The 27,167-nt window shown below is 44.9% G+C and overlaps 1 protein-coding gene across 4 annotated transcripts in view; it reads left to right on the forward strand.

Annotated features, from left to right (window-relative positions):
- The window catches only part of LOC122943971 (monoacylglycerol lipase abhd6-A-like), a 47,378-nt gene extending 20,221 nt beyond the window's left edge, over positions 1-27,157 (forward strand). For 2 of the 4 annotated variants that reach the window (XM_044302151.1, XM_044302150.1), the window contains exons 2-9: positions 10,908-11,048; positions 13,934-14,090; positions 14,974-15,087; positions 18,881-19,013; positions 19,288-19,445; positions 23,488-23,542; positions 24,904-25,004; positions 26,362-27,157. In XM_044302151.1, the coding sequence (XP_044158086.1) occupies positions 10,930-11,048; positions 13,934-14,090; positions 14,974-15,087; positions 18,881-19,013; positions 19,288-19,445; positions 23,488-23,542; positions 24,904-25,004; positions 26,362-26,538 (1,014 nt within the window). In that variant the 5' untranslated portion in view covers positions 10,908-10,929 and the 3' untranslated portion in view covers positions 26,539-27,157. Of the gene's footprint in view, positions 1-5,997; positions 6,063-10,326; positions 10,489-10,907; positions 11,049-13,933; positions 14,091-14,973; positions 15,088-18,880; positions 19,014-19,287; positions 19,446-23,487; positions 23,543-24,903; positions 25,005-26,361 lie in introns of those variants that run through there. The other 2 variants (XM_044302152.1, XM_044302153.1) reach the window with 2 other exon arrangements.
- Positions 27,158-27,167: the final 10 nt, after the last annotated feature.

Below are 27,167 nucleotides of genomic sequence, written 5' to 3' on the forward strand. Positions count from 1 at the left end.
AATCAAACATCAAATGATAAAAGTATTAAGCAGGGTCGGGTTGAGGCAGGTGGGGCCCTCAACAACCAGATATGGTCACAGTTAGGGATGAGCGAACTTGTGTTAAAGTTCAGCGTACAAGGTTCAGGTTATCTAAAAATTCGGCTACTACGGACAATAACTTGTGGTCCGTGGTAGCAGAATCCATAACAGAATAACAGAATTCTTAGATACGCTGAACTTGAAAACAGAAGTTCGCTCTACCCAAGTGAGAATTCGAATGTATTACTTTCTGACGGTTACTCATGGTTCAGTGAGCGCTGACTTTACTAGTGGCTCTCGTTATATTGAGGGCTCACGGCGTATATTCTATCCTTAGCGACTCTCCACAGGGCTGGACTGGGGCACTTTGAGGATCCTGTAGGGTGGACCATCAAGGTGTCACTCAAAACAGTCCAAATCCAATGATTTCTGAAGGTAATGGAATGGCCACAAAAGAACAGAATCTAAAAAAAAGGCGTTCATGGTCGGGACACTCACCCTAAGGGCTCATTCAGACGGCCGTACATTCATTTCAGTGGACCTACAAAAGATGCGGACAACACACGTCGGGACTTTTTTGCTAGGCAGGGTCTCTTATGCTTAGAGCTCATGCACGCAAACATGTGCCACATGCTGGTGTGTGGATCTTGGCGGAGTTCCTGGTGCTTCCATAGCCGCTTTGAAGTTAAGTCTTTCCTTTCCCTTTTTGTATTTTGTTTGGGTTCTGTGTTGCTTTTCCCTATTGTTTGTATTAGGCCTAAAGGAGCCTCCTGTTCGTCCTTCCTTTTTTTTTGTGTTTTTTTTTTTTGTGGTGTGGATGGACCACGGACCCATTCAAGTTGAATAGGTCTAGATCCGTCTGCGGCAGCCACACGGATGTTGCCTGTGTTTTGGGGACTACAAACTGCTAGGGGGACCGCACGTAATGGCTAGGCACGGCTGTGTGCCTTTAGGGATAGCCACTGATAAGTGGAGCTCCTTTTAAGCGTTTTAGGAAGGGACACTTGACAGTTTTGGGCCTCATGCACAAGACCGTAAGTATTTTGCTGTCCACATAAAATACGGATGATGGCCATGTGCATTCCGTATTTTGCGGAAAGGAACAGCTGGCCCTAATAGAACAGTACTATCCTTGTCCGTAATGCGGACAATAAAAGGAGATGTTCTATTTTTTTGCGGAACGGAAATACGGACATATGGAAACTGAGTGCACACGGAGTAACTTCCCTTTTTTTTTTCCGGACCCATTGAAATTGGAACGCAAAAAGAAAAAATGGAATGTACACTGAAAGAAAATACGTTTGTGTGCATGAGCCCTAAGGGTGAGTGTCCCGACCATGATTGCCTAAAGCGGATTTTTTAAATTCTTTTCTTTCGTGGCCATTCCATTACCTGCAGAAATCACGGGATTTGGACTCTTTTGAGTGACACCTTGATGGTCCACCCTACAGGATACTCAAAGTGCCCCAGTCCAGCCCTGTGGACCGTCGCTTAGGATAGAATATACGCCGTGAGCCCTCAATATACTGAGAGCCACTCATCAAGTCAGCGAATGTCAAACCGTGAGTAACATCCAGAAAGTAAGGTCCCTTTCACACGGGTGTGATTTCCGCGCGGGTGCAATGCGTGACGTGAACGCATATCACCCGCACTGAATCCTGACCCATTCATTTCAATGGGTCTGTGCACATGAGCGTTGTTTTTCACGCATCAGTTCTGCGTCGCGTGAAAATCGCAGCATGTTCTATATTCTGCGTTTTTCACGCAGCCCTGGCCCTATAGAAGTGAATGGGGCTGCGTGAAAAACGCATTGCTTCCGCAAGCAAGTGCGGGTGCGATGCTTTTTTCACTGATGGTTGCTAAGAGATGTTGTGACTAGGGATGATCGAATCGACTTCTGATAAAACATCTGAAGTCGATTTGCATAAAATTTAGTTTCAATACTGTACGGAGCGAGCGCTCTGTACAGTATTAGAATGTATTGGCTCTGATGAGCTGAAGTTATTACTTCACGAAGTCTCGAGACTTTGCATAATAACTTCAGAAATGGATTTAGACCTCCTGCACACACCCGTAGGTGTCCCTTTTGCCATATTGCGGACCCGCAATACACGGGCACCGTTCCGTGTGCATTCCGTATCGCAGATGCGGACCCATTCACTTCAATGGGTCCGCAAATCTGGAGATGCGGAACGGATCTCTGCTTCCGTGGGGTTTCGTCCCCTGCTTCCGTTCTGCAAAAAGATTGAACATGTCCTATATTTTTGCGGAACAGCCGGATCGCGGAACCATTAAAGAGAATGGGTCCGCGATCCGCTGCGGCTGCCCCACGGTCGGTGTTCATGCATTGCTGCCCGCATTTCGCTTGCCGCAGCACGGCCACGGGGCACACACATTTGTGTGCAGGAGGCCTTACACTGTAAAAAAAACAATTTCCCGAACTCTGGGAAGTTTTATGCGAATCGACTTCAGATGTTTCATCCGAAGTCTATTCGCTCATCCCTAGGTGTGACGCCCCGGTATTTTGTAAGAGAGGGAATAGTCTCTGTTCATTGTGCCAGCTGCGCTTTATGCATTGCATGTGATCGCAGGCTGTCTGCACATGGTTTGGATTTGTATGCAGAAAATCCGCATGAAATCTTGTCTGGATCACACAGCGTGGCGTCTAAGAGCCGGGTCACAGGTCTGAGCTCCAAGAACACATTTTTTTACACCATTAAATACATAGGGGGTCATTTATTAGGCTGAAATACGCCCAATATTAGGCTTATTTCATGCGCAGATTGCGGTGTAACAGCTACTTTTCCCCACTAATGCCAGGTCTAAAATAAAAGTAGACGTGGTGGGGAAGGGTCAATGGGCCCATCGCAATTACCATTTTCTAAGCCTGTTTTAGCAAGGAAGCGGTCTTACATCAAGAACTGGCGGGGGATCCACCCAAGTTATGGAGAGGCTGGCGCCTCTTCATAACCCCAGCGGAACCAGTGCCAGCTTAGTGCTTTATTAAGACCGGCATCTAAAATGTATGTCTTCTTAAAAGTGCCCCATAGACAATAAGTTGTTGAGACAAAGATGTATTTTATTTATTTTTTCTGCAGATCCATTGTAACAATGCCTAACGGACAAGAATAGGACATGTTCTATTTTTTTGGGGGGGGATCGGAATTGCGGCCCCATAGAAAGGAATGAATGAATGGGTCTGCAATCCCGTTCTGCAAAATGCGGAAGGGAATTGCGGACGTGTGAATGGAGCCTTAGGCTACTTTCACACTAGCGTTCATGGGTCCGTTCGTGAGCTCCGTTTGAAGGAGCTCACGAGCGGACCCGAACGCCTCCGTCCAGCCCTGATGCAGTCTGAATGGATGCGGATCTGCTCAGACTGCATCAGTCTGGCGGCGTTCAGCCTCCGCTCCGCTCGCCTCCGCACGGACAGGCGGACAGCTGAACGCTGCTTGCAGCGTTCGGGTGTCCGCCTGGCCGTGCGGAGGCGAGCGGATCCGTTCAGACTTACAATGTAAGTCAATGGGAACGGATCCGCTTGAAGATTCACCCTATGGCTCAATCTTCAAGCGGATCCGTCCCCCATTGACTTTACATTGAAAGTCTGAACTGATCCGCTCAGGCTGCTTTCACACTTAGAATTTTTTCTAAGTTATTAATGCAGACGGATCCGTTCAGAACGGATCCGATCAAGCGCAAGTGTGAAAGTAGCCTTAGGCCTCTTTCACACTACAGTATGTTGAATTCAGTGTTTTGCGTTCCGTTTTTCACGGATCCGTTGTTCCGTTGTTTGCTTCCGTTGTGGTTCCGTTTCCGTTCCGTTGTTCCGTTCCGTTTTTCCGTATGGCAAATACAGTATACAGTAATTTCATATAAAAAATTGGGCTGGGCATAACATTTTCAATAGATGGTTCCGCAAAAAACGGAACGGATACGGAAGACATACGGATGCATTTCCGTATGTGTTCCGTTTTTCTTGCGGACCCATTGACTTGAATGGAGCAACGGACCGTGATTTGCGGCCAAATATAGGACATGTTCTATCTTTTCAACGGAACAGAAAAACGGAAATACGGAAACGGAATGCATACGGAACACATTCCGTTTTTTTGCGGAACCATTGAAATGAATGGTTCCGTATACGGACCGTATACGGAACGCAAAAAACGGACCGCAAAACGGAAAAAAAAACGGTCGTGTGAAAGAGGCCTTACTCTGTAGACCGAAGGAGGAGTTGGACGTGTCCTCCTATTGGAGTCGTTCACTTTTTTCCAATCCTTCCATCTGGTCCAGACCACCTTGTCGACTTCTTCCAGTCCCAACCTATGTCTTCAGAGTTTGCAAGCAGAGATCTCTTTGGCTGGTAACTTTTTTCGATCTTTCTCCCTAGAATGCACCCCCTGAACCCCCTTAGTTACGCATCCACTTCTGTCTGTATAGAGCCACACAAATTGTCATTTCTTTAGACCCAGTGACACTTGGCCACATCTTGGCCTCTGCCTCCTGAAGCCCCAGTTCTCTGTGCTCAGCATTGTCTTCTACAGACTTGTTCTCATCACGTTAGACTGGATTCAGATGAGTCATGTTAAAGTCGTCAGTCTTGTGCAGACGGGCTGCACGTGGCCACTGACTTGAATGGGTAAGTCTTGCACAAAGCTCAGCTGCGACATTCTCTGCACAGACTGATGGTGTGAATTGGCCCATAGACTATAATGGCCAGGGTTCAGTCCAGGTGCCGTCCGTTCTACACATCGCTCGTCTGAAGGAGCACCAGTGCCTCCAGACTTCTTTAATATGCACATGGACTATGCTATGATTTTCAGATAGCTCAGTAGGGGGTCTAAGCAGATGGGGGTCTCATGTCCCACATTTGAATGAAGCGGTGGTCAAGCATGCATGCCCATGCTCGAATAACGTGTTGTACCTGGAATGCCCCTTTAAGTTGGCAGCACATGATTTACTAAATATTTGCATTTATGAAGACTTGCATAAGGGGAGCCAGTAGATGTAGCTTGCAGCTGATTGCACAATGCATTTTGTAGTATCTGTTGGCCGGGAAAGCTTGTTACACGCGTGTCAAACGTATCCTTAGGCCCCCATTCACCTGACAAAGGTCAAAAGAGATTCCTTTTAACCTCTGTACAGTGTTTTTTTTTTTCTTGCAGTCTGCGGTCATAATCCGTACAGAGGCGTCCAGTAAAAAAAAGTATATTACGCATTATACATTTTTTAACATAAGAGCCTATGGGAACAGGGGGGAAATCCTCCCGAGTTTTGCAGCATCTCCTGTCTCCAGCAGACACTGCAATATGAAAGCGCCCTACATAGTAAAATTCCTTTAATTAGGCACCAGGTCTGGGCTCCCCCCACCCCTCTCCCCTTGCAGCTACCCCCACTGAGACCAGTTACCCCATACCAGGCCGGGACTGGTTATCTAGATTCTGCCATACCACGTGGCCTGTGCCGCGTGTGACCATGCTGATGTTAAAGGCGTTATCCCCTGATTAATGTAAAATATGAACATGAGACATCACATAGTACATGAGACCCTCCTTCTAACAAAGCCAGAGGCAGCCCTGTACATGGATCCAGAGAGCTGCCCTTCCATTGCTCCAATTGCTCCACTAGATTTATTTGAAGCTGGCAGCGTGTCCTCTCTGCTGAGCTGCTGGCAGTATGAAGGATGGAACTGAGCATGTGCGTCCATCTCAGCGAGGAGGACAGAGAAATTAGAAAAAGAGCAAACAGCAGGTGGCGCTATGCAGAGAGATTTCATTGAATAATGCGGTGGCTGCCTTACATTTTTAATTACATGCCATTACAAAAAGTATTCAGATCCAGAGGCTGGTTTAAAAACTGTAGAATATTTTTTCATGGGACAACCCCTTTAAGGACGTGTACAGACATTGGCACTCTTTGCCGTCCCTAGAGAGCTGGTGCCGCCCCCTTGTTATCTGTCCTCTGCTGAAGTCTGCAGTCCAGCAGCTGGATCCCGGAGTGAACTGGTGAGAACCATCCGGACGCAGTGGGTGACTCGCCAGGTAGGCAGCAGCAATCTACCTGTGCAATGACCAGAGCAGCCAGGGTGTAGCAGCCGTCTGCAGGCTACTGAGTTAGGTGCAATACTCTGCAGATGCTAATTGTTGTGGTCCGGGGAGGAAGGTGTGCAGGCATCCCTTCACTATTCAGGATTCCTCATCGTGTTCTTTTAGTAACACCAGAGGAGGTAGGAGAGGGGGGGGGGGGCTTATTCATTTGCTGGTAGCTAAAGGGTTCAGCGACACCTGTTGTGCTAGATTTCATGTAATGTTCGTCACTGTGTTGCAGCACGACACATAACATGCTGCGACATGACGTGACTCGCCTGCGACTTGGCCGTGTCTTCACAGCAAAATCCAGATTTCCAAAATAGTCGCGCTACAGCAAGTTGAAGGAAAGTTGCACATATCTTTGTGTCGCAGAACCTTAACAAGAAAGTCCTGCGACGTTTCATTCAATGTATTTCAATAGGACATTCTGCGAGTGCAACGCAACAGTGGCAAAAAAACCATCCAAGTCTGATATTTTTTATTTATTTTTTTGCAACTGTCACTTCGCAGTCTCACCATCGAAATGCATTATCTGAAATGTCGCCGTGTAGCTCTACCCTTTTGTGTCATGCGACACGTTACCTATGAGACGCTGGCCAGCGCTTCTGTAATCCACATAGTGCCGGCGCTTCACTTATCTATGTAAAGTAGGACTGCGCATCATGCTACACCTTGGGGCACATTTACTGTAGGGTCTGCGCCTGTTTTTGGTGTAAAAATGTTTTAGGCTACTTTCACATTTGCGTTGTTGTTTTCCGGTATTAAGACCCGGCAGAGGATCACAATACCGGAAAAATGTTTAAAAAAATTTCCGTTTAGTCCTCATACATTCTAAATGGAAAGAGATCCGTTCAGGATGTCTTCCGTTCCGTCAGCATTCCGTTTTGTGACCGGACACACTACTGCTGCAAACTGCGGTTTTGTTTTCGGTCCTAAAAACTGGAAAAAGCAGATCGGTCACTGAAACAATATAAGTCAATGGTGACTGATTGTGTTTTATGCGAATCGACTTCGGAGGTATCCAGGCCAGGTTTTGGCTGGCCAATATAAGCCATGAAGCCCAGGAGAGCTGGGCTTTCCAAAGTCGCCATTTGAGCTGATCGCTGGGTATGAATGACCTTGTGTTTCAGGTTCGATGTACAAGGTTCTGGTTATCTAAGGGCTGTTTCACACGAGCGGATGCCGTGCGTGACATCCGCTGCGTGAATGACAGCCAAGACTCGATGCGGACAGCAGAAGCACGGAGCAGTAACATGACTGATAATGCTCCGTGCCTCTCTGTGATCTTTATCTCGCTGTAAAAACGTAGTAAAGAGATCACAGAGGGGCACGGAGCATTATTAGTCATGTTACTGCTCCGTGCTTCTGCTGTCCGCATCGGGTCTTGGCTGTCATTCACGCAGCGGATGTCACGCACGGCATCCGCTCGTGTGAAACTGCCCTAAGAATTCCGTTATGGATTCCGCTACCACAGACAATAACTTGTGGTCCGTGGTAGAGAAATCCTTAATGAAATTCTTAGATAACCCGAACATTGTACGCCGAACTTGAAAACAGAAGTTCGCTCATCCCTACTGATTGCCACGATGTATGTGTGTGTGTGTGTGTGTAATATATAATGATATTCTGCAGTGGTGCTCATCTGGGGTCTGTAAATAGAAGGGGTCTGGTCTGGATCTGTATTTTTAGGGGCTCTGGTCTAGGATTTATAAACAGGAGTATGGCCTGGAGTGTCTATAAATAGGGGTATGATCTTAGGTCTCTATCTTTATTTAGGGGGTCTAGTGTGTGGTTTTTATTTGTTTAGGGGGTCTGCATATGTGGTCTGTATTGATTTTGGGGGGTTGCTGGAGACAGTACGATTTGTGATCAAAATACCAAATTATATACATATGTGCCTGCATGGCACCAGGAACAGGCGTCACATCCACTTATTATTTTACGCACTTATTACACACTTAGGGGGTCATTTACTTATCTGAACTACTCCTAAATTAGGTGTATTTCAGGTGCAGATGGCGGCGCAGTTTGTTAAACAGCCCTGAATGGACATAGAATAGTGGAATTCAGAAGGGTACAGAACTCTGGGTGAAAAAAACGAATTAAAATGGCAGCACAAAATACAGAATGTAACTAACTGTTTCGGAATCACAGAAGTTTTCTCTATTGTGGAGTCGTCTGGACAGGGGTGTAGCGATAGGGGTGCAGAGGTAGCAGTCACCCCTAAGGCCCATCTGCGACCAGTTTTAAATGGCTCAGTGCAGTTGAGGGCCCTGTTACCGATTTTGCATTGGGGCCCAGCAGCTTAAAGGGCTTGTTCCATCTGGGAATTTATGTCATATTGACAGGATATGGTCATGCATGTCCCATAGGAGCGGGGTCTAACTCTCAGATGTGTTCCTCTATCAAGAACAGGGCCCTGCTGTTAACGGAGAGCACGCTGCGAATGTGCAAACCCCCCGTGTGGTTGGTGGTCCTTGTGCATCGTTGCATGCCTCAGTTCATTCCTGGGGGGAAAAAGGGGTTAATTCTATTTCTTGAAGCGTTCAAGTTTATCTCTCTATCCCATGCCATCGCAGTGTCAGATTTACAGCGACCAAAGGTGGATCAGATGAGAGGGGCAGAGGTCCATGTGCTGAATGTAATGTGGCATCGCTGTATTCACATGTGCAGCGGGGCATGGGGAATACTTCGGCCAGGGGGTTCCTTTAAGATGTTATTATTAGTGGTCAAAAGTTTGTCGTAATGCCAGTTGCATTTTAGCAACAAGGGACAGGGTATGTAGATGGAGTTGGTAGTTGGACCCAGGATAGGAATGCCAGAGTGGTGTAAGGGTGGCCTAATGTCCCCTGGTGGTGTGGCTGTGCACTTGTCACGGTGCTCCTACCGGTATAACCTGGAACCCCAAGTGTGGTCGTCCGTATCCACGCAAGTAAGATGGATGATTGATGAAGGATGAAATAAATTGAGTCCAGACTTGGTATAATGTTGAACAACAGCTTTACGTGAACAAACTTGCATCAGAAACTATATTCAAGCTTTGTCTTGGTCATCAGCAGGTTTTAGCTTAACTTTTGGTAGGCAAACGCTCTCGGCTCTGCTACATCTGTCACTCTTTGAATCTGCTGTACTGGCAGAATTAAATAGAAACCTTTCCTTTCTGCTGAACTTTACTTGCTGTAGTCTGACTATCTTTATCTGTATCCAGGGAACCTTTCCTCCTGGCTTCTCTTAAGCTCTTGGCTCTTTTCTCTTGTTCCAGCAGAGCTAATGGTGCTCTGCTGATCTAGGCAGGGCTCCCCCAGAAGGGACAAGCTACCTCCTGCACAACCTCCCTCCTGCAGGGGGTCGACTATACACAACCTCTCCCCACAAAGGGGAAGGCTAGACTGACCTTTCACTAACTAAACTCCTCCCTCTCTAGAGAGAGCTGGAATGATCAAAAAGGTTCCATTCCAGATAAGGCCTCGTTCACATCACAGTTTCTCCCTTCCGTTCTCCGGCTCCGTTGAGGAGCAGGAGAACGGATTCTGAAGATAACTGAGACCTAACTGAGCGTAACGGAGCCTAAAGACCCCATAGACTATAATGGGGTCTTTTCGGTGTCCGATCAGAACATGATTGTTGCATGCAGGACTTTCGTCTCCGCTCAAAAATCATGTTCTGAGCGGACCCCGAACAGACCCCATTATAGTCTATGGGGTCTTTAGGCTCCGTTACGCTCAGTTAGGTCTCAGTTATCTGCAGAATCCATCCTTTCCGTTCTCCTGCTCCTCAACGGAAAGGATAAACGGTGATGTGAATGAGGCCTAAACTAGTTCTGCTAATATTGCTGCCATCTGATGGTGAACCAGGCACATTACATACAAAACAACAGTTTCATAGGAAATAAATATACATTTTTTGCAGGATATGAGATGAATACACACAATGGCATTAGATCAACCAAAGGACATATTGATGGGGCAAAAAGAGTGGTAATGCCCCCTAGCGGGGCGTTACACATGCACAGCCGCATCCTTCTTGTAAGTTCTTCCACAGAAGGGTGATCTTGACGCCCTAAGGGCGGGGGGGGGGGGGGGGAATCTTGGAAGAAGAGCAGATGATTGCTGTGGGCTTCAGTTATACTGTATGGCTGTGAGATCTGCAGCTCTGGTAACCTGGATAATGCTGATCTCGAGGAGAAAACTGCTGACGGATAGGGACTGACTGCGGCAAGAGCTCCATACACAGCCTGGTTCTATCACGGAGGTCTGTGTATTAGAGGAGCGATCGGCGTTATCACTGAGCTCGGTTCTGGACGTATAGACGGTGTATTCACTTTTCATGCATCAAATCGCATATGGAGGCTTATGTAATAGCAGAGCACAGAAAGCAGGTAGGGTGGCAATAATCAGGATCATTGTATAGGATACACGCCTGTATGCTGCAAATTATTATGGTACTTGTAGTTCTAGCCTTGTATTGCTGCACTGTGTGTATTGCATGTTAAGCTGATGGTCATATATTCAGATTTCATTAGTAAATGTAGTAATTGGAGCATTGCACAAATAGCCCTTCAGCTGCAGAAAAAAGGCTGAGGGGTTATAAAGTTTGGTTTTTCGGCTCCCGATCCATTGTATCCAGATTCTGTAGAACTTTTTTTTTTTTTTTTATATTGCAGAAATATTCAAATTTTTTCGCACATAACCATAGGCCATATATATGTCCTCTGTACTATATATTATGCAAAAAAAAAAAAGTTTCTGCAAAAGTTACAAAAAGTGACTCTAAATTCTAATTCTTTAATTCTTTCAGGCAGGGTCTGACCAGAAGGAATATGGATCTGGATGTACTAAACATGTTCCTCATCGCCGGAGGTACCTTGCTTATCCCAATATTGGCTTTCGTGACCTCTTTCTTTCTTTGGCCGGCTGCACTCCTCAGAATTTATTACTGGTAAGCCTACAATTCCGTTGTTAACCTTACAGCCAGGGGCGTAACTACCATAGCGGCAGACCAGGCGACTGCTATGGTGCCCAGGGCAAGAGGGGGCCCAGTCATAGTTGGGATTATCTCCTTTTCTACAGGGGGTGAAAACTTGGTCAGGACTCTACCCTCTAAAGGAACAACATTTAGCAAATGAGGCAGTGAAAAAATGGCACAAAAGTAATTGAAAATGGTTTAGGCAGAAACCCTTTTGTCCTGTGTGGGGCCCCGGTTTGATCCTTGCTATGGGGCCCTTACTTCTGTGTGCCACTACTTACAGCCATTTCCCTCTAAGTGAATGTCCACCCTTTAACATCTCATTGAGTACAGTAACCTGTTTTGATCACTCTCTAATGAGTTTATTGCAGTCAGAGTTCAGCTTTTCTGGTAAGAGCTCCAAAGGTGCTTTCTAGAAATAGTTACAGTAAACTTGAGGCTACCTGCAGCCACCATAGAGGGAGCAGGAGAACTTCTGGCATATTAATGATTATTAAGTCCAAATGTGTGGTGTGATCCCAAACATGGCTCTAAATTTCCTCTCTGGAAGATCGTCTTGATGTTTTGTGATGATGCGCATTGTTATTACTTGGGTACTGTATAGGACTTTTCAGTGCCTTGGAAAAGTATTCATACCACTTTAACTTTTCTTTTTCTTTTTCTTTTTTTTTTTAAAGTTGCGCCCACAAACTTAAAGGGAGTCTGTCATCAACATTTCTCCTTTGTAACCATTCCCATAGCTTTCTAGCATCCTTACAGTTAATAAAAACGTTACCTTTATGATCAATCCTGGACTTATAAAACCGGCAAACATCTTTTGTAGCATTTGCAAATGAGTGCTCGTAGGTGCCCTGCTAGCTCAGCCTTTTCTTCACCCCCGCCCCTTCATTCCCTCCACCTGCCCATCCTTTCCTCCACCTGCCCATCCTTTCCCTCTGACCGCCTATCTACTAACTTCTTGTTTCGCCTTTGCATATGCTACAAAGATGTTTTTTGCCAGTTTTAGAAGTCCAGGATTGATCATAAAGGTAACGTTCTTATTAACTGTAAGGATGCTAGAAAGCTATGGGAAGGGTTACAAAAGTGAAATGTTGATGACAGACTCCCTTTAAATGTATTTTATTGGGATTGTATGTGATAGATCAAGACAAATTAGCAAGTGGGCATGAAGTGAAAAGAAAATGATACAAATAAAAACCTGGAAAGTATAGCATGCATCAGTGATCAAACATATAGAAAACCAAGGAACACACCAGACAGGTCAGGGATAAAGTTGTGGAGAAGTGTAAAGTAGGGTTAGGTTATAAAATAAATATCCTAAGCTCCTCTGAACATCTCACGAAGCTCTGTTCAATCCGAAAAATTGGAGTACGGCACAACTGCCAAATCAACCAAGACATGACCATCGGCAAGGAGTGCACTAATTAGAGAAGCAGCTAAGAGGCCCATGGTAACTCTGGAGGAGCTTCAGAGATCCTCAGCTCAGGTGGGAGAATCTGTCCACAGGACAACTATTAGTTGAGTACTCCACAAATCTGGCCTTTATGGAAGAATGGAAAGAAAAACATTTTGTGTGTATCAATCGTTTTTATTGACAATTTTTAAAATACACATTACAGTAAAGTCGCAGTACAATCTGCTTCTCCATCAGTCGAGTCATTAAAACTAACTGTATAAAGCATAACAGTTATCACAAAGTAAAGCAATAAGTAACAAAGATATCATCCATGTCTAATGCCAATATCTGCCATTAAGTGACTGATATTTCATCAATAAAGCCTTGTACAATTGTGTTCATAACTTTATTAACTAAGTATCCACCTCTCCAAAAAGAAAAACATTTTGAACGCAAACCATAAGTCCTGTTTGCAGCTTGTCACAAGCCACGTAGGGGACACAGCAAACATGTGAAGGAACGTGCCCTGGTCAGATGTGACCAAAGTTGAACTTTTTGACCTAAATGCTATATGTGGCAGAAAACTAATACTGTAAATCACCCTGAACACACTGTCTCCACAGTGAAACATGGTGGTGGGGACAGGGAAGCTGGTCAAAGCAGGGACATGGAAGCTGGTCAGAGTTAATAGCAAGATGGATAGAGCTAAATACAGGGAAATCCTGGAAGAAAACCCGTTAGAGGCTGCAAAATACTTCAGACTCATGCGGAGGTTCACCTTCCAGCAGGTCAACAACCCTAAATATACAGCCAGAGCAACAATAGAATGGTTTAGAATAGATCAAAGCATATTCATGTGTTAGATGGCCCAGTCAAAGTCCAGACCTAAATCTCATTAAGAATCTGCAAGACTTGAAAATTGCTGTTCATAGCATCCAATGTGAATGGGCAAAAATGTCAGCCTCTAGATGTGTTAGCCCAGCGGTCTGTGCCAGCGCGGCTGCCCCTACCCGCAGGCATGGGTGTCATGCTCCCTCTTTCCCTCCTGGCGCCATGCGGGCAGCAGGTAGCTTAACTGTTGCATCTGTGCTCCATGCCAGAGTTTACTTCCTGCTGGAGACCTGTACTGTTGGAGCTTGCATTGTTGCGTCTCTCCTCACCTGTGAGGCAACACATACATGCCCTCTGTCTTGGTCTATCACCTAAAATCCCAATAAAATGCATAAAAATTTGTGGGTGTAACGTGAAAAAGTTCAAAGGGTTTGAATACTTTTTTTAAGGCACTGTAAGTACTTGAAGGCATGAATATAAGATATGTAGGAACTGTTGTGTTAGGCACAATATGACAGTTTGACACTATATGGCTATGCTATTTAGGTGTCCTATAGCAGAACTTTGATCCTGCTCTGGACAAGGTTCTTGTATGAAGACCAGTGGTAACATCTTTGTGGTTCCATTTCAGGTACTGGAGAAGGGCCTTGGGGATGCAGGTCAAGTATGTCACCTGTGAGAACTACACCTTCTGTTACACATCCCGTGGACGACCAGGGCCAAAGCCATCAATCCTCATGTTACATGGGTTCTCTGCTCATAAAGACATGTGGCTGGCTATAGCCAAGGTGGGTGGGATATCTGTATTGCCTTCCATATTTCATTGCACTAGTCTTTCGTTGGGGCTCTTTAAAGGGGTATTCTAACCTAAGGCATAGATTTTTCTAGATTAAGCCACAAAGGTCTGGGGCTCCCAATTGTTGGATAGCTGCTGTCTCTCTTCTTGTGATCTAGAAGAGTCTACAAGTGCACTCTCCCAAAAAAATAAATCTTTCTTGAGAATATTCCTTTTGATTTTGCCACTTTTATTAGTTGCAGCTGTGATTTTTTATATATATATATATATATATATATATATATATATATATATATATATATTTTATAATTTTTATTTTTTATTTTTTTTTCTACGCCATCGTTGGCAGATTTTGAAAAGGGGCATGGTGATGGCAAGGTCTGGGCGGGCCCATTGCCCTTGGCATATTCATCATTATTTACTCTAGAAACATGTGTAAATAGCTGAAATTTGATTTAACACTGGGCACAGACTGGCAGATAAGGCATGTAATATATGAATGACATGCCTTCTCTGGCAGTGCAGGCCCTATCAAGACCGGTGTAGCACTTGCTAGTTTTGATAAATCAGGGCCTAAATGATCTGTAATCCTTAAATGAAATTAGTAAAGCTATCTGGCAGAGGAACAAATTGCTGGAGTTCACTGTATCCAGCATAGCCGAATATGGCTGCGCACTGTCGGAGTCCATTGACTAAAAGCATCATTTTTTTATTTTTATTTTCTCTAGCCAAAATGTTGTGCTTGTGCCAGAAATTGTCTGAATCCCATTATAGTCAAAAGGGACTGGCGGTGAGCGGCAGTATCTGGCTTAACTGCAGGTGTGGTGGAACTAGCCTAACACTTGTGCTGACTCTCTATTCCATACTTCTTACAGTTCCTTCCTAAAAACTTGCACGTGATTTGTGTGGATATGCCTGGACATGAGGGAACCACGCGCTCCGCTTTAGATGACTACACCTTCAGTGGGCAGGCGAAAAGAATACACCAGGTACGTATTGAATATAATGAAGGGAGGGTCTCTTAGGGAGTGCTTTTAATTCATGCCCTTCTTAAATTGTATGATGAGCCTGTATTACCAGCTGATAACCAGATAACTGATATTAGCAATATATTTAACAGAAGAGAGGCAGTAGAGACACAGATTCTGTCTCTCCTGTACTTCCCATCCAGTAATAGTACACTGATGTGGAAGCTCCAACATGGCAGTTAATAGCAGTGAGGTTTGACCTCTCAAAATTTTATCCGGTTTTCCAGGCTCAGGATAAGTCATCAATATATCGATGGTCCAACTTTCCCCATCACCATGATCTGCTTTACCTGCACCCGCCAACTCCAGAAGAAGCACCTTGAATGGTAGCGGAGCTGCAGTAACCCGGCACAGCCACTACACTTTGAACAGCGCTGTGCTTCTGGCTACGTTCAAAGCTCTCCTTTCAGCACTGGAGGCTACAGGGAACAGCTGATTGGTGGAGTGCGAGGTGTCGGAACCCCACCAGTCAGATATTGATGACCTATCCTGAGGATTGGTCAGCAATACCGGTTGACTGGAAAATCCCTTTTAACCCCTTAATGCATTTTAATTTACATGTAGTCTCTAGGCCTCCAGCATCAGGCCCCGGCACTGCTACACTATAAAACTAGTCACAAATTAAGCAGGTGGGTGGAGCTTAACCTATGTGAGTCAGGCTCCGCCCACCTGCTTAATTTGTGACTTCTTTTAGTAAGGCAGCGCCAGAGACTGGAGTGCATATCATGCAGGTGAGAGGAGCGCTCTGAATGGGCCCGGCATTAAGTACAGTGAAAATGCCGGGCCGCGTTACATGAAGACTGTGGGCAGTGGGGGGCACTACTGGGGGGGCAGTGGGAGGCACTACTGGGGGGCACTAGTGGGGGCAGTGAGAGACATTACCTGGGGGATTACTGGGCGATCAGGAACCAGGGGTGTGACAATTGCGGACACAGTGTGCGACCGGGCAAGCTGAGGGGGGGGGGGCCCTGATCCAAAGTTTGCCGTTGGGCCTATAGCACTCTAGTTACGCCACTGTATCTGTCTATTATAAAGCACCAGGAATCCGTATTTTCAGAGGACATTGAACCTTGACAGATATCGGACTCCCATGCAAAACATTGCATAAGGTATTTTACAAATGTAAATGCAAAAAGAAGCCTGGACACAATCACGTTAATAGCACTTTGATAGATTGCACTTGTGGATAAGCACATGTCGCCCTCTCACTCAGATATGCCACAGCTCTGTAATTCTTTAGAGATTAAAATCTTCCCTGCCATGCTGCACGTAAGATGATTACATTCCATCTGCTTCATCTTTTCACTTAATAGAAGGAATAAAAAAAGCGAACACCTGCTCGACAGAATGTCAGATCAACCAGTCTACAAAGAAAAAGGCTTATAAATAAAATTAATTTTTTTCATTTCTACGATTAGTAAAGTGAATGGGTAATAAGCCAGGGTTTTTGCAGCTAATAAGTACGATTTAAAGGCTATGGACACCTTTTGGGCTAAAATATTTTTTTCAATTGGTCTTTATTAAAAAAAAAACTCCTGTGCAGCTTTCAGTTTCAGTGCGAATTGTCTATAGACGATTGCTCTCTACCTTTTGGATTTGTAGCCCTTGTCTCTGAAATCCTGGCAGCTCTCAAGCATTCATTATAGGTCAATTCTAATCAGACTGTTTGCTTAACCCTGGGTTCACACCTGAGCGTTCCGAAAGGAGCGCTCTGTATGCGCAATTGTACCGGCGTTTACAATCGCGCATACAGAGACAGGCGAACACATATTGTCGCGCATTCCCGAATATCTCTGTGCGGGAACGCGCGACAAAACGCCCCAAAAAAGCTCAAGAACTTGTTTGAGCGTCGGGCGTTTTACAGCGCGATCGTACGCGCTGTAAAACGCCCAGGTGAGAACCATTCCCATAGGGAAGCATTGGTTTCTCCTTGTTGAGCGTTTTACAGCGCGTAGGAATGCGCTGTAAAACGCTCAGGTGTGAACTTAGGGTAAAGGTGTTGTCCGGGCTCAGAGCTGACATATCCCCTTCACCCAGGCAGCCCCTCTGAGTGGAAATGCGCCGGTGCTCTCCCTTACCCTGCGCTGCATCACTCGGGGCAAAGGTTGTTTTTGTTTATATTTTTAGACTGCAAGGCTGAGGATTCCACCTAGCAGTGTTCCTGGTGACGCCGCTGGCACTGATGGGTGTGCTTTAGCGCTGCCCTAGCTGTTTTGCAGGCTAGGGCAGCGCTAAAGCCTGCCCATTAGTGCCGGTGACATCACCGGGCTCACTGCTAGGCGGAAGCTTCCGCCTAGCATTCCCGTGGTGAGAACCGGTACGTCATTGGATCTGCGGAAAAAGCCTTTGAGATGAAATGCTCCGCTGTTCAACTCAGAGGGGCTGCCTGGGTGAAGAAGGGGATATGCCCGGGTCAGCTCTGAACCCAGACAATCCCTTTAAGTGAGTGTTTGATCTGTCAGGAAAGGACAGATAAGGGTTACAGATTGAGCCGTCAGAGCAGCTCCCTGACAGACTCAGTGTGTGGCAATAGTCAGTAGATTGACTAAAATATTTTCAGTGATCTACTGCTGCTGAGAAAATGTTTTTTTTGAACATGAGGTTCATTTTACACCTTTTAATGAAACTGTGTGAGGCCAGTGGCTACTTTAAGGCAACCTCTTTTATGTGAGTCCCTATTCTGTTAGCCGAGGGGGCCAACCAAGCAGCCCAAAAGCAACCCTTCTACTGGTCTAAGCTCCCTTGGCCCTGTTCCAGATCCTTTCCCCCCATGAGCACATGAAGTGGTGTTTTTTTCCATCTGTTCACATAGCTGTGTGATTGTCTCTGTTGCGTAAGTGCTGTACTTGTGGGGGGACTGCGACACAGGGCCAAAGGGGCTTAGCCAGGCAGCAGGGACTGCTAGGTTGCTTCCCCAGTGTTGTCATGGCAGCTCTGGTCACCTTGTATATATTTTTCAAAACTGAACCCAACAACGGAATAAAATCAGGGGTGCACCTAGACTTTCTGCTGCCTGAGGCGAAAACTGGCTCTGCCCTCCCCCCTCCCTCCCCATGCCAATTTCTTAACCTAACCCCTTTGCCACAATGAAAGTGCTCATTGTCTATGGCCCTTCCACTGTCCACCTCTTGCCCCTACCTGGTGCTGCAATATCAGATTGGTGGGTTTCAGCTCTGCATACTGCACCAAGCACAGTGCTATTCACTGTATAGTGGCTGTGCTTGGTACTGCAGCTTAATTCACTTGAATGGGGTGAGCCAAGCACTGCAGCCTCTCCAACAGCTGATCAGCAGGGATGCCAGGAGGGCCCCGTCCGATCGGATATTAATGGCCTGTCCCTAGGTTAGGTCAGCAGAATTAAAATCCCAGACAGCCATTTTGCCATATGGGATGTATGGCCCTCTAATGTCAAGGTCAACATTTAAGTGGACTTTTATGCATCGGGTTTAAGCCTTCAGGTTGACAGAAATGGGGACAAATAGAAGAGAGTAATATTAGTGCAGAATTGTCTGTAGTGTGTAACCATGGAGACACATTGGTCTGCATGGGAGCTGTATACACAAAACGTTAGGGTATTTTTAATTCAGTGCTTGCATTAGGTTTTATTTGAAATGCACTGGAGCCATAAAATAGTGTTAGCAAAAGTGCCCATAAATGCATTACTTGAGAAGTATGAGTCTTTCCATTCATTCCTGATTTGTTCTTTAAATGAAGATAGTATAAAAAAATAAATATATTTTTGTTTGTTCGACAGTTTGTTGAAAGCATAAATTTGAATAAAAAGCCGTTCCATCTTGTGGGCACGTCCATGGGGGGATGTGTCGCTGGGGTCTATGCTTCCCTGTATCCCTCTGACATCTCCAGCCTGACTCTCATCTGTCCTGCAGGTAAATGCACTGACTGCGTGTTATCAATCTGTACCGGCTGGTCTATTATAGGTTGGCATGCCTTCTTCCAAAAACAGCACCACCCCTGACTATGGGTTGTCTCTGGTATTACAGCTCAGCTCTGTTGCAATCACTTGGACAGAGCTGCAATATCGTGGACAACAGGGGTGCTGCTGTTTTACTATTTTTATATTTATATAGGGTATTGTGGTTTGTATATGGCATCTGTAACCTCTATTCGTTTGTCCTGTCCCCCCAACTTGTACAAAACCAGGTTTGCAGCATCCTAAGGACAGCAAATTTCTGAAACATCTGAATGAGGTCAAGGAATCTGGTGACGACGCAAAAATCCTCCTTATTCCTTCCACTGCTGAAGAAATGGAGCAAATGCTGAAGCTTTGTTCATACGTTCGCTTCAAGATCCCTCAGCAGGCGAGTAATAATGCCTATAACTGTTCAATATTTCCTGTATTACGCTATAATTTCTATTAGCTTTAGGGCGCATTCAAACGGCCGTGTGTTTTTTGCGGTCTGCAAAAATGCGGATCTGTTTTTCCGCGGACAGTTCAGCATGATTGCACTTCGCAATTTTTCGGACCCATAGTATTCAATAGGGTCACGTCCTGATTTTCACTGACAAAGATAGGACACGTTTTATCTTGCGGGGGCTGTGGAATTGAAGAAAAGATGCAGACAGCACACAGTGTGCTGTCCGCATCTTTTGGGGCCCCATAGAAGTGAATGGGTCTACATCTAATCCGCAAATTGCGGATCAGATGCGGAAAGCAACATACGGCCGTCTGAATGAGCCCTTACCCAGCACTGATAAAAATCAAAGTATCGCCCGTAGTAACATATCAGCCAATCAGACTGCAGCTCCCATTTGTCTCGTGGCAGCAAAGAAATTGAAAGCACTGATTTGATTGGTTGCCATCATCGGCCTAAGTTATCAAAACTGTCTTAAAGTGGTTTTTTTTAGGAATTAAAGGTGTTATCCAGGATAGGTGGTCATTATCAAATCGGCGGGAAACCGAGTCCCATTCCCTGTTCCAGGGGGGCCCCCGCGCCCACCGGACCTGAGGATAGCTCATTCATCTTTTCTTACCGGAAAACCCCTTTTAAATAGAAGTGCTGGTCTTGTTGCCCATAGCAACCAATCACAGTGCAGCTTTCATTTTCCCAGAGCAGTTTACAAAACTAAAGCTGATATTTGATTGGTTGCTATGGGCAACAGGACCAGTTTTCTTTGGCAGTCGTCCATCCATGAGGCCCATGGTATTAAAACGGAGAGGAAAGGGGCAATTGTGTAGCATAGCAACCAGTCAGAGGTGACAACCAAAATGGCTGCTGCCGTTATGGCTACTATAGGGTTTTGCAGAAATACATAAACAGGAGTGATATCACTGATAAAATGGCTGATTGCCAACAGGGATTCTTGGGAAACTGCTCAGCAGCTCCTATCGGTGTCCATGTTGGTTAAAAAAAAAACTTTTTTTTTCTTTAGATTTTATTTTAGGGCAAACTGCTGTTCCTTTTTTTTTTATACATATTGTCCAACTGTACAGCTATTTCAGAAAACCAGGCATAGTCTCCACGATTATAAGATATTACGTAGCTCCCATCGTATATGTCGGCATACATAATCAGCTCTGTACAGGTCTGGGCACAGATGGCGCATAGTTGTAGGTCTGGCACGGAATTCTCTGTGGCCGTCAGTTCTCTGCCCTACTAACCGTGTCCCCTGTGTATCTGGTTCCAGATGATATGAAATATTACTTTACCCTGAGCCCATCATAAGAAATGCACGTAATTTAAAACCTCTAAAATCCCGTTTAGGCTTTATTCACACTAACGTATTTTTGGTCCGCCACTCATCCGCCTTTCTTGCGAATCGGATGCAGACCCATTTATTTCAATTGGGCCGCAAAAAAATTGGACAGCTGTCTGCGTCCATATGTCCGTTCTGCAGTCCCGCGAGAAAAGCTAGAACCTGTCCTATTCTTGTCAGTTTTGTGGACAATAGGCTGTTACAACTGGTCTGCAAGTAAAACTGATGCAAGACGGACGTCAACTGTATTTTTTTTTTTGCGGACCGATACATACCGTACATAGTCGTGTAAATGCTCCCTTAGGCCTCTTTCAGACGGGCGTTGCGGGAAAATGTGCGGGTGCGTTGCGGGAACACTCGCGATTTTTCCGCGCGAGTGCAAAACATTGTAATGCGTTTTGCACTCGCGTGAGAAAAATCGCTCATGTTTTGTACCCAAACCCAAACTTCTTCACAGAAGTTCGGGCTTGGGATCGGTGTTCTATAGATTGTATTATTTTCCCTTATAACATGGTTATTAGGGAAAATAATAGCATTCTGAATACAGAATGCATAGTAAAATAGCGCTGGAGGGGTTAAAACATTTTTGTTTTACTCACCTTAGTCCACTTGATCGCGTAGCCCGGCATCTCTTCTGTCTCCTTTGCTGAACAGGACCTGTGGTGAGCATTCATTGCAGGAACAGGACCTGTGGTGACATCACTCCGGTCATCACATAATCCATCATCATGGTAAAAGATGATGTGATGACCGGAGTTATGTCACCACAGGTCCTGTTCAGCAAAAGAGACAGACGAGATACCGGGCAACGGGATCAAGTGGACTAAGGTGAGTTAAATTATTTTTTTAATTTTTTTTTTAACCCCTCCAGTGCTATTGTACTATGCATTCTATATTCAGAATGCTATTATTTTCCCTTATAACCATGTTATAAGGGAAAATAATAATGATCGGGTCTCCATCCCGATCATCTCCAGCAACCATGCGTGAAAATCACACCGCATTCGCACTTGCTTGCAGATGCTTGCGATTTTCACGGAACCCCATTCATTTCTATGGGGCCTGCGTTACGTGAAAAACGCACAAAATAGAGCATGCTGCGATTTTCACGCAACACATAAGTGATGCGTGAAAATCACCGCTCATGTGAACAGCCCCATAGAAATGAATGGGTCGATATTTAGTGCGGGTGCAATGCGTTCAACTCGCGCATCGCATCCGTGCAGAATACTCGCCCGTGTGAAAGGGGCCTAAGGGTAAATGCACACGTTCAAGATTTATGTGTGGAGAATCTGCACTGAAATCTGCAGGTGTTCTGAGGGAAAACCATGCGGACAATCAATTGGTGCGGATTTTACTCTCCCTATTGAAGTTAATGGAGAAAATCCGGTCAGGAAAAATAAAATAAACTGACACATACCGCAGGTTAAAATACGCATGGATTTTTTATTTTTGCATTCTGTACATGAGAATTTCAAATTCTCATAGAATACAATGTGCACGACCTGCGGTGCGGATTTTCCACACGCAATCCTGATCATGTGCATTGAAAGGAGCACAGCAGTATACAGTGCATAGCTGAGTTTGTCATTTGGCTCAACTCATCTGAGCCTTTACATAGGACTGCACATCACCTTGCTGCAGTTTCTTGATGCGTCACAGTGAACAAGCGCTGCAGTCCTAATGACAAATTCAGCTAGGCCTCAATGTCTTGATGTTTTACTGTCACTATCGTCTTAGAATGACTTCTTCCGATGGTTTTGGCTCAGATTAGCGCCATACTGTCTGTGCCATGACAGCCGCGATGGACCTATTTTCAAGTGTGACCTGACGGACTCTTTTGACTTCTAACGGGACTTTTTTTAGATCTGGTATTTTGGATAGCAGACTTTGTTTGAATTGCTGTCAGAAATACTAGAACCCCTGACAGAAACCTGTCCAATAACCTGACCGGCCCCATACCCCTAAGGCCTAGTTCACACAGGGTTGTTTTTTTACGCTGATTTTGAAGCACCTCAAACAGCCTCTGATTCCTTTCAATGGGAAGCGGCACTCCTCCTTTCTTTTTAATTTACACATGGAAAAAAAGCAGCAGCAGGCTCTATCTTGGGGCAGAATCTGTGATGAATCTCCCGTTTAAATGAATGGGAAGCCTAAAAAAACGGCTCCATGTAATTCCTGTTTTGTTTAGAATTTTCTGTGTGTTTTTTTTAGCTTTTTCGCTGAAATTGAAAAAGTGAGGCCATGGTTGTTTCTGACACAGAATACGTTGTCAAAATCTGCAGTGTGAACATAGTCTAAGCGTCTGTGGTTGTAAATGCCAAGCTGCCCTCTTTTGCGGAAAGTAATGGTAGATGTGGCCCCTTCACTGTTAGAGAGGGCTCCATGTTTAACACCCCATATTAGGAGAACATTTAGATCGCACTCAGTCAATACTGCATTGGGTCATTCACTTGCTGATATCGTTGGGGGGGATATTCCATTGCTTTTCCCACTCGGTTAGGTTCCGCTTCTCTAGTTTGAAGACGTCCTATTAGATTGTGAGCCCTAGAGTTCTCCAACTCACTACTAATGTCCACATATCGCCGTACTATAGTAACAGTATACACTTTATATCCAATTCCCATCATCTGTCTTTCATTTTAGGTCTTACAAGGGTTTCTTGAAGTTCGCATTCCTCACAATGACTTTTATAGAAAAGGCAAGTAATCTGCAGCGCACAAACCTGCTTATTACTAATGTATGAACGCGGCTTGAAATGAATGGGCGTTTTATTACCGCTTGTAAAACCCATCATGATATCGTGAATAATGGATGGATATTTGGCAGGGAATAGTCTGTCATCACTCATATTGTTTTATGATTATGAAACTAAACCATTAAAGGGTTGTTCCAAGTTTTGAAGTCCTCCCCTATCCACAGAGGGGATAACTAACGGATAAGTGGGAGTCTGACCACTGGGGCCCCCATGGATCCTCAGAACGGGGGTCCCATTCCTCTGATCTGATAGAGCGGCAGGTCGGGCATGCGCACTGGTGCTTCATTCATTCTCTAAGGGACCACCAAGTGCTGTACTCGCCTACCTTTGGTGGTCTCGTAGAGAGTGAATGGAGCAGCAGGGCACATGCCTGACCTGCCGCTCCATCTGATCGGGATTGGTGGGGGTCCCAGCGGTCAGTGGATAGGGGATAACTTCAAAACTTGGCACACCCCCTTTGAGTAATCTATTTATTTTATTTTTGTATATACCATACAAAAAGATCGGTAAAAGACAGACCTCCACATTCAAAGACGTTTGTATGCCATGAAAGTGTCCTTTTAAAAGGGGTAGTCTCTTGAAGGGAAGACTTTTGGAGATGTGGAGAGCATAAAGGGATGATCTGCCATTTAAGACCCCCCATCTATTAACCACAAGGGTATACAAACCGTGTGGATGTTATTGGGCCCTTATGGAGAGGGTGTTCAGCTCCGGTTGGATTAATCCCCTTGGTTACTAGATGACAAGGTTCTGCACGTGACTCCACTGTCCAATGGAACTGCCCGTTTAGCACAGTGTTTCCCAACCAGTGTGCCTCCAGCTGTTGCAAAACTACAACTCCCAGCATGCCTGGACAGCCTTTGGCTGTGCGGGCATGCTGGGAGTTGTAGTTTTGAAACAGCTGGAGGCACACTGGTTTAGCAAACAAAAGGGTGGTAAGTTGGCTGAAAGGTCATGCAAAGAGGACAAACATCAGATCCTTCTGTGACCAAACCTAGCTGTGTGATGGGCTCATCTTATTCTTTGATGTGGGCCCCCTTTAATGGATACATATCCCCACATGGCTGGCTGTTCATTTAAATGCCTGCCATGTAATGCCACATTTCTCCTGCAGTGGCCACTGTTGTCACTAGGGTTTTCTGAAGGCAGAATCGCAGCGATCAGCTGATCGACAGTTTCCATCTGAAAAAGAGTTGTCTTCATGAGATAAACCTTCCAATACTTTCATCTGATATTTTAGCATGATAAATAACATGTATTATATTATCCTGAAAATGATAATTAACACAGTCTTCATTGTTTAGTATTTTTAGATCTTGTAGAAGAGAAGTCGCGTTACTCTCTACAGGACAACATGCATAAAATTACTGCTCCTACTCAAATAATATGGGGCAGACAGGACCAGGTATGTGTCTTGCTTATACTTTACAATGGTAACTAAAGAGAAAATGTATAAGAAAATCCCTAGAACTGATCCTATTTGTTGCAATAAGTGAAAACTGTAATAAATTGCATTTTACAGATTAAAGCGGCATTCCATTGAAAGATTTATTACATATCTATGAGATACGCTATAAATGTCTTACCAGCTTTCCACATCTTCTCCTGTCATTTGCAAGCCCCTATTAAATCTATACAGGAGTTGCAGGTTCAGCATTCTTCTAATAGAGGATGTAAAGAAAAATAAGGCCATATAGTGCTGATATTTTGCAGTATTTTATACATTTTGACTTATAATGCTGTGTTTCTATACATATCCACCAGGATGCACTTATTGTGTGTGTTAATTACACTACATATTGCTATTGTGTTGTATTTTTTTGCTTTACCTATGACTTTGAGGGGAAGCTCCAGCTAGTCATTGATTTCTCCAGCAGCGGCCACTGCAAGGGTGATGCGGTATTTAAAGGGCATCTGTCAGCAGTTTTGTACCTATGACACTGGCTGACCTGTTACATGTGCGCTTGGCAGCTGAAGGCATCTGTGTTGGTCCCATGTTCATATGTGTCCGCATTGCTGAGAACAATGATGTTTTATTATATGCAAATGAGCTACTAGGAGCAACGGGGGCGTTGCCATTACACCTAGAGGCTCTGCTCTGTCTGCAACTGCTGCACCCTCTGCACTTTGACAGGGACAGGTGTGGTGATGTTTTCACTGCCTGGCCCCAGTTGCTCCTAGAGGCTCATTTGCATATGCGGACACATGTGAACATGGGACCCACACAGACACCTTCAGCTGCCAAGTGCACATGTAACAGGTCGGCCAGTGTCATAGGTACAAATCTGCTGACAGATGCCCTTTAAATATCAGCCCTTCAAGTGAATGGCTAGGGGGAAATTACATGGCAGATTTTTGATGAGGGATCTATTGGAAAATCCTGCCATTGTTTTATGTGGAAATCCGCACCAAAGTTCATGTGATATGGATTTGAAAAAAGATTGAGCATGTCCATCGTTGCTGTGGTTTCTGTGGAAAATGTATCTTCCGTCCTGCATAACGGAAACCAGACAGATCCGTTGTGCTGCCCATAGACCTCTATTATGACGGATCAAAAGGTTTCTTATTTTTTTTTTTTCTTTTATTCCTTCTTACAAATTCCATTATTTTCCGTTGTAACCGAAAGCAATAACGGAATTCATAACGTTCATGTGAACCCGCCCTTAGACGAACCTTGCTACGAATGCTCTTTAGCAATCATCTGCCGGTCTAATACAGGCTTAAGACGCTGCAATAAGTTGTTTTATTCTTTTTATCTAAAGGTTCTTGATGTTTCTGGAGCAGAAGTCTTGGCTAATGCCATACCAGGAAGCCAAGTGGAGATACTGGAGAACTGCGGACATTCAGTAGTGATGGAACGACCTCGAAAATCTGCAAAACTGATGGCGGACTTTTTATCTTCCTTGCAAAGCACAGAGAACAATAAGAAGCATGATTAAACCTTCAAGAAGGCTCAGGACTCCTTATGGTCTTCTCCATACTGTATTTCTCTGAGTGTCTCAGGGGATCATGTAGAACTTCTAGGAAAGTAGCTTAGTTCCTTGTGAACAGAAGACCAGAACTGTGTCTGAATTCGGATGACTTCCAGATCAGCGGGGTTGCGCACAATGGGTGTCGCAAGCTGTGGCATTGACAAAAGCTGTTTCGTTGTAACTGGTGCTCGCTGGCATTGTAATAGTTAAAGCCTTCATTCCAACTGATACAATACTCCAGAGTCCAATGACCCGACGACGCTATGTAATGATAGAAGCGTGATGAATTTGGCTCATAAATTATAAGATATAACAAAAGTCAAGTAAGAGAATCCCATTAATAGTGATAAGCGGTGAGACAATTTCACAATTATATTGGCCACGTTACGTGGCTGAGGCATATAAAAACATTGCACCACTTGCAGTGTGTGCGCTTATATCTGGGTATTGTGCCTTCCAAGCAGTTTTATGAGGAGAACGTCATACAAATCAGCACTGACACTGTGCCCATGATGGATGATTCTGCTGCTATACAATGAGCACTGCATGGCTGTTTATTGCCCAAGTCATTTCCCTGTGGAATTAGTACCCATGGT

Source organism: Bufo gargarizans, chromosome 7, assembly GCF_014858855.1.
Source record: "Bufo gargarizans isolate SCDJY-AF-19 chromosome 7, ASM1485885v1, whole genome shotgun sequence".
In the NCBI taxonomy this organism is placed as follows: Eukaryota; Metazoa; Chordata; class Amphibia; order Anura; family Bufonidae; genus Bufo; species Bufo gargarizans.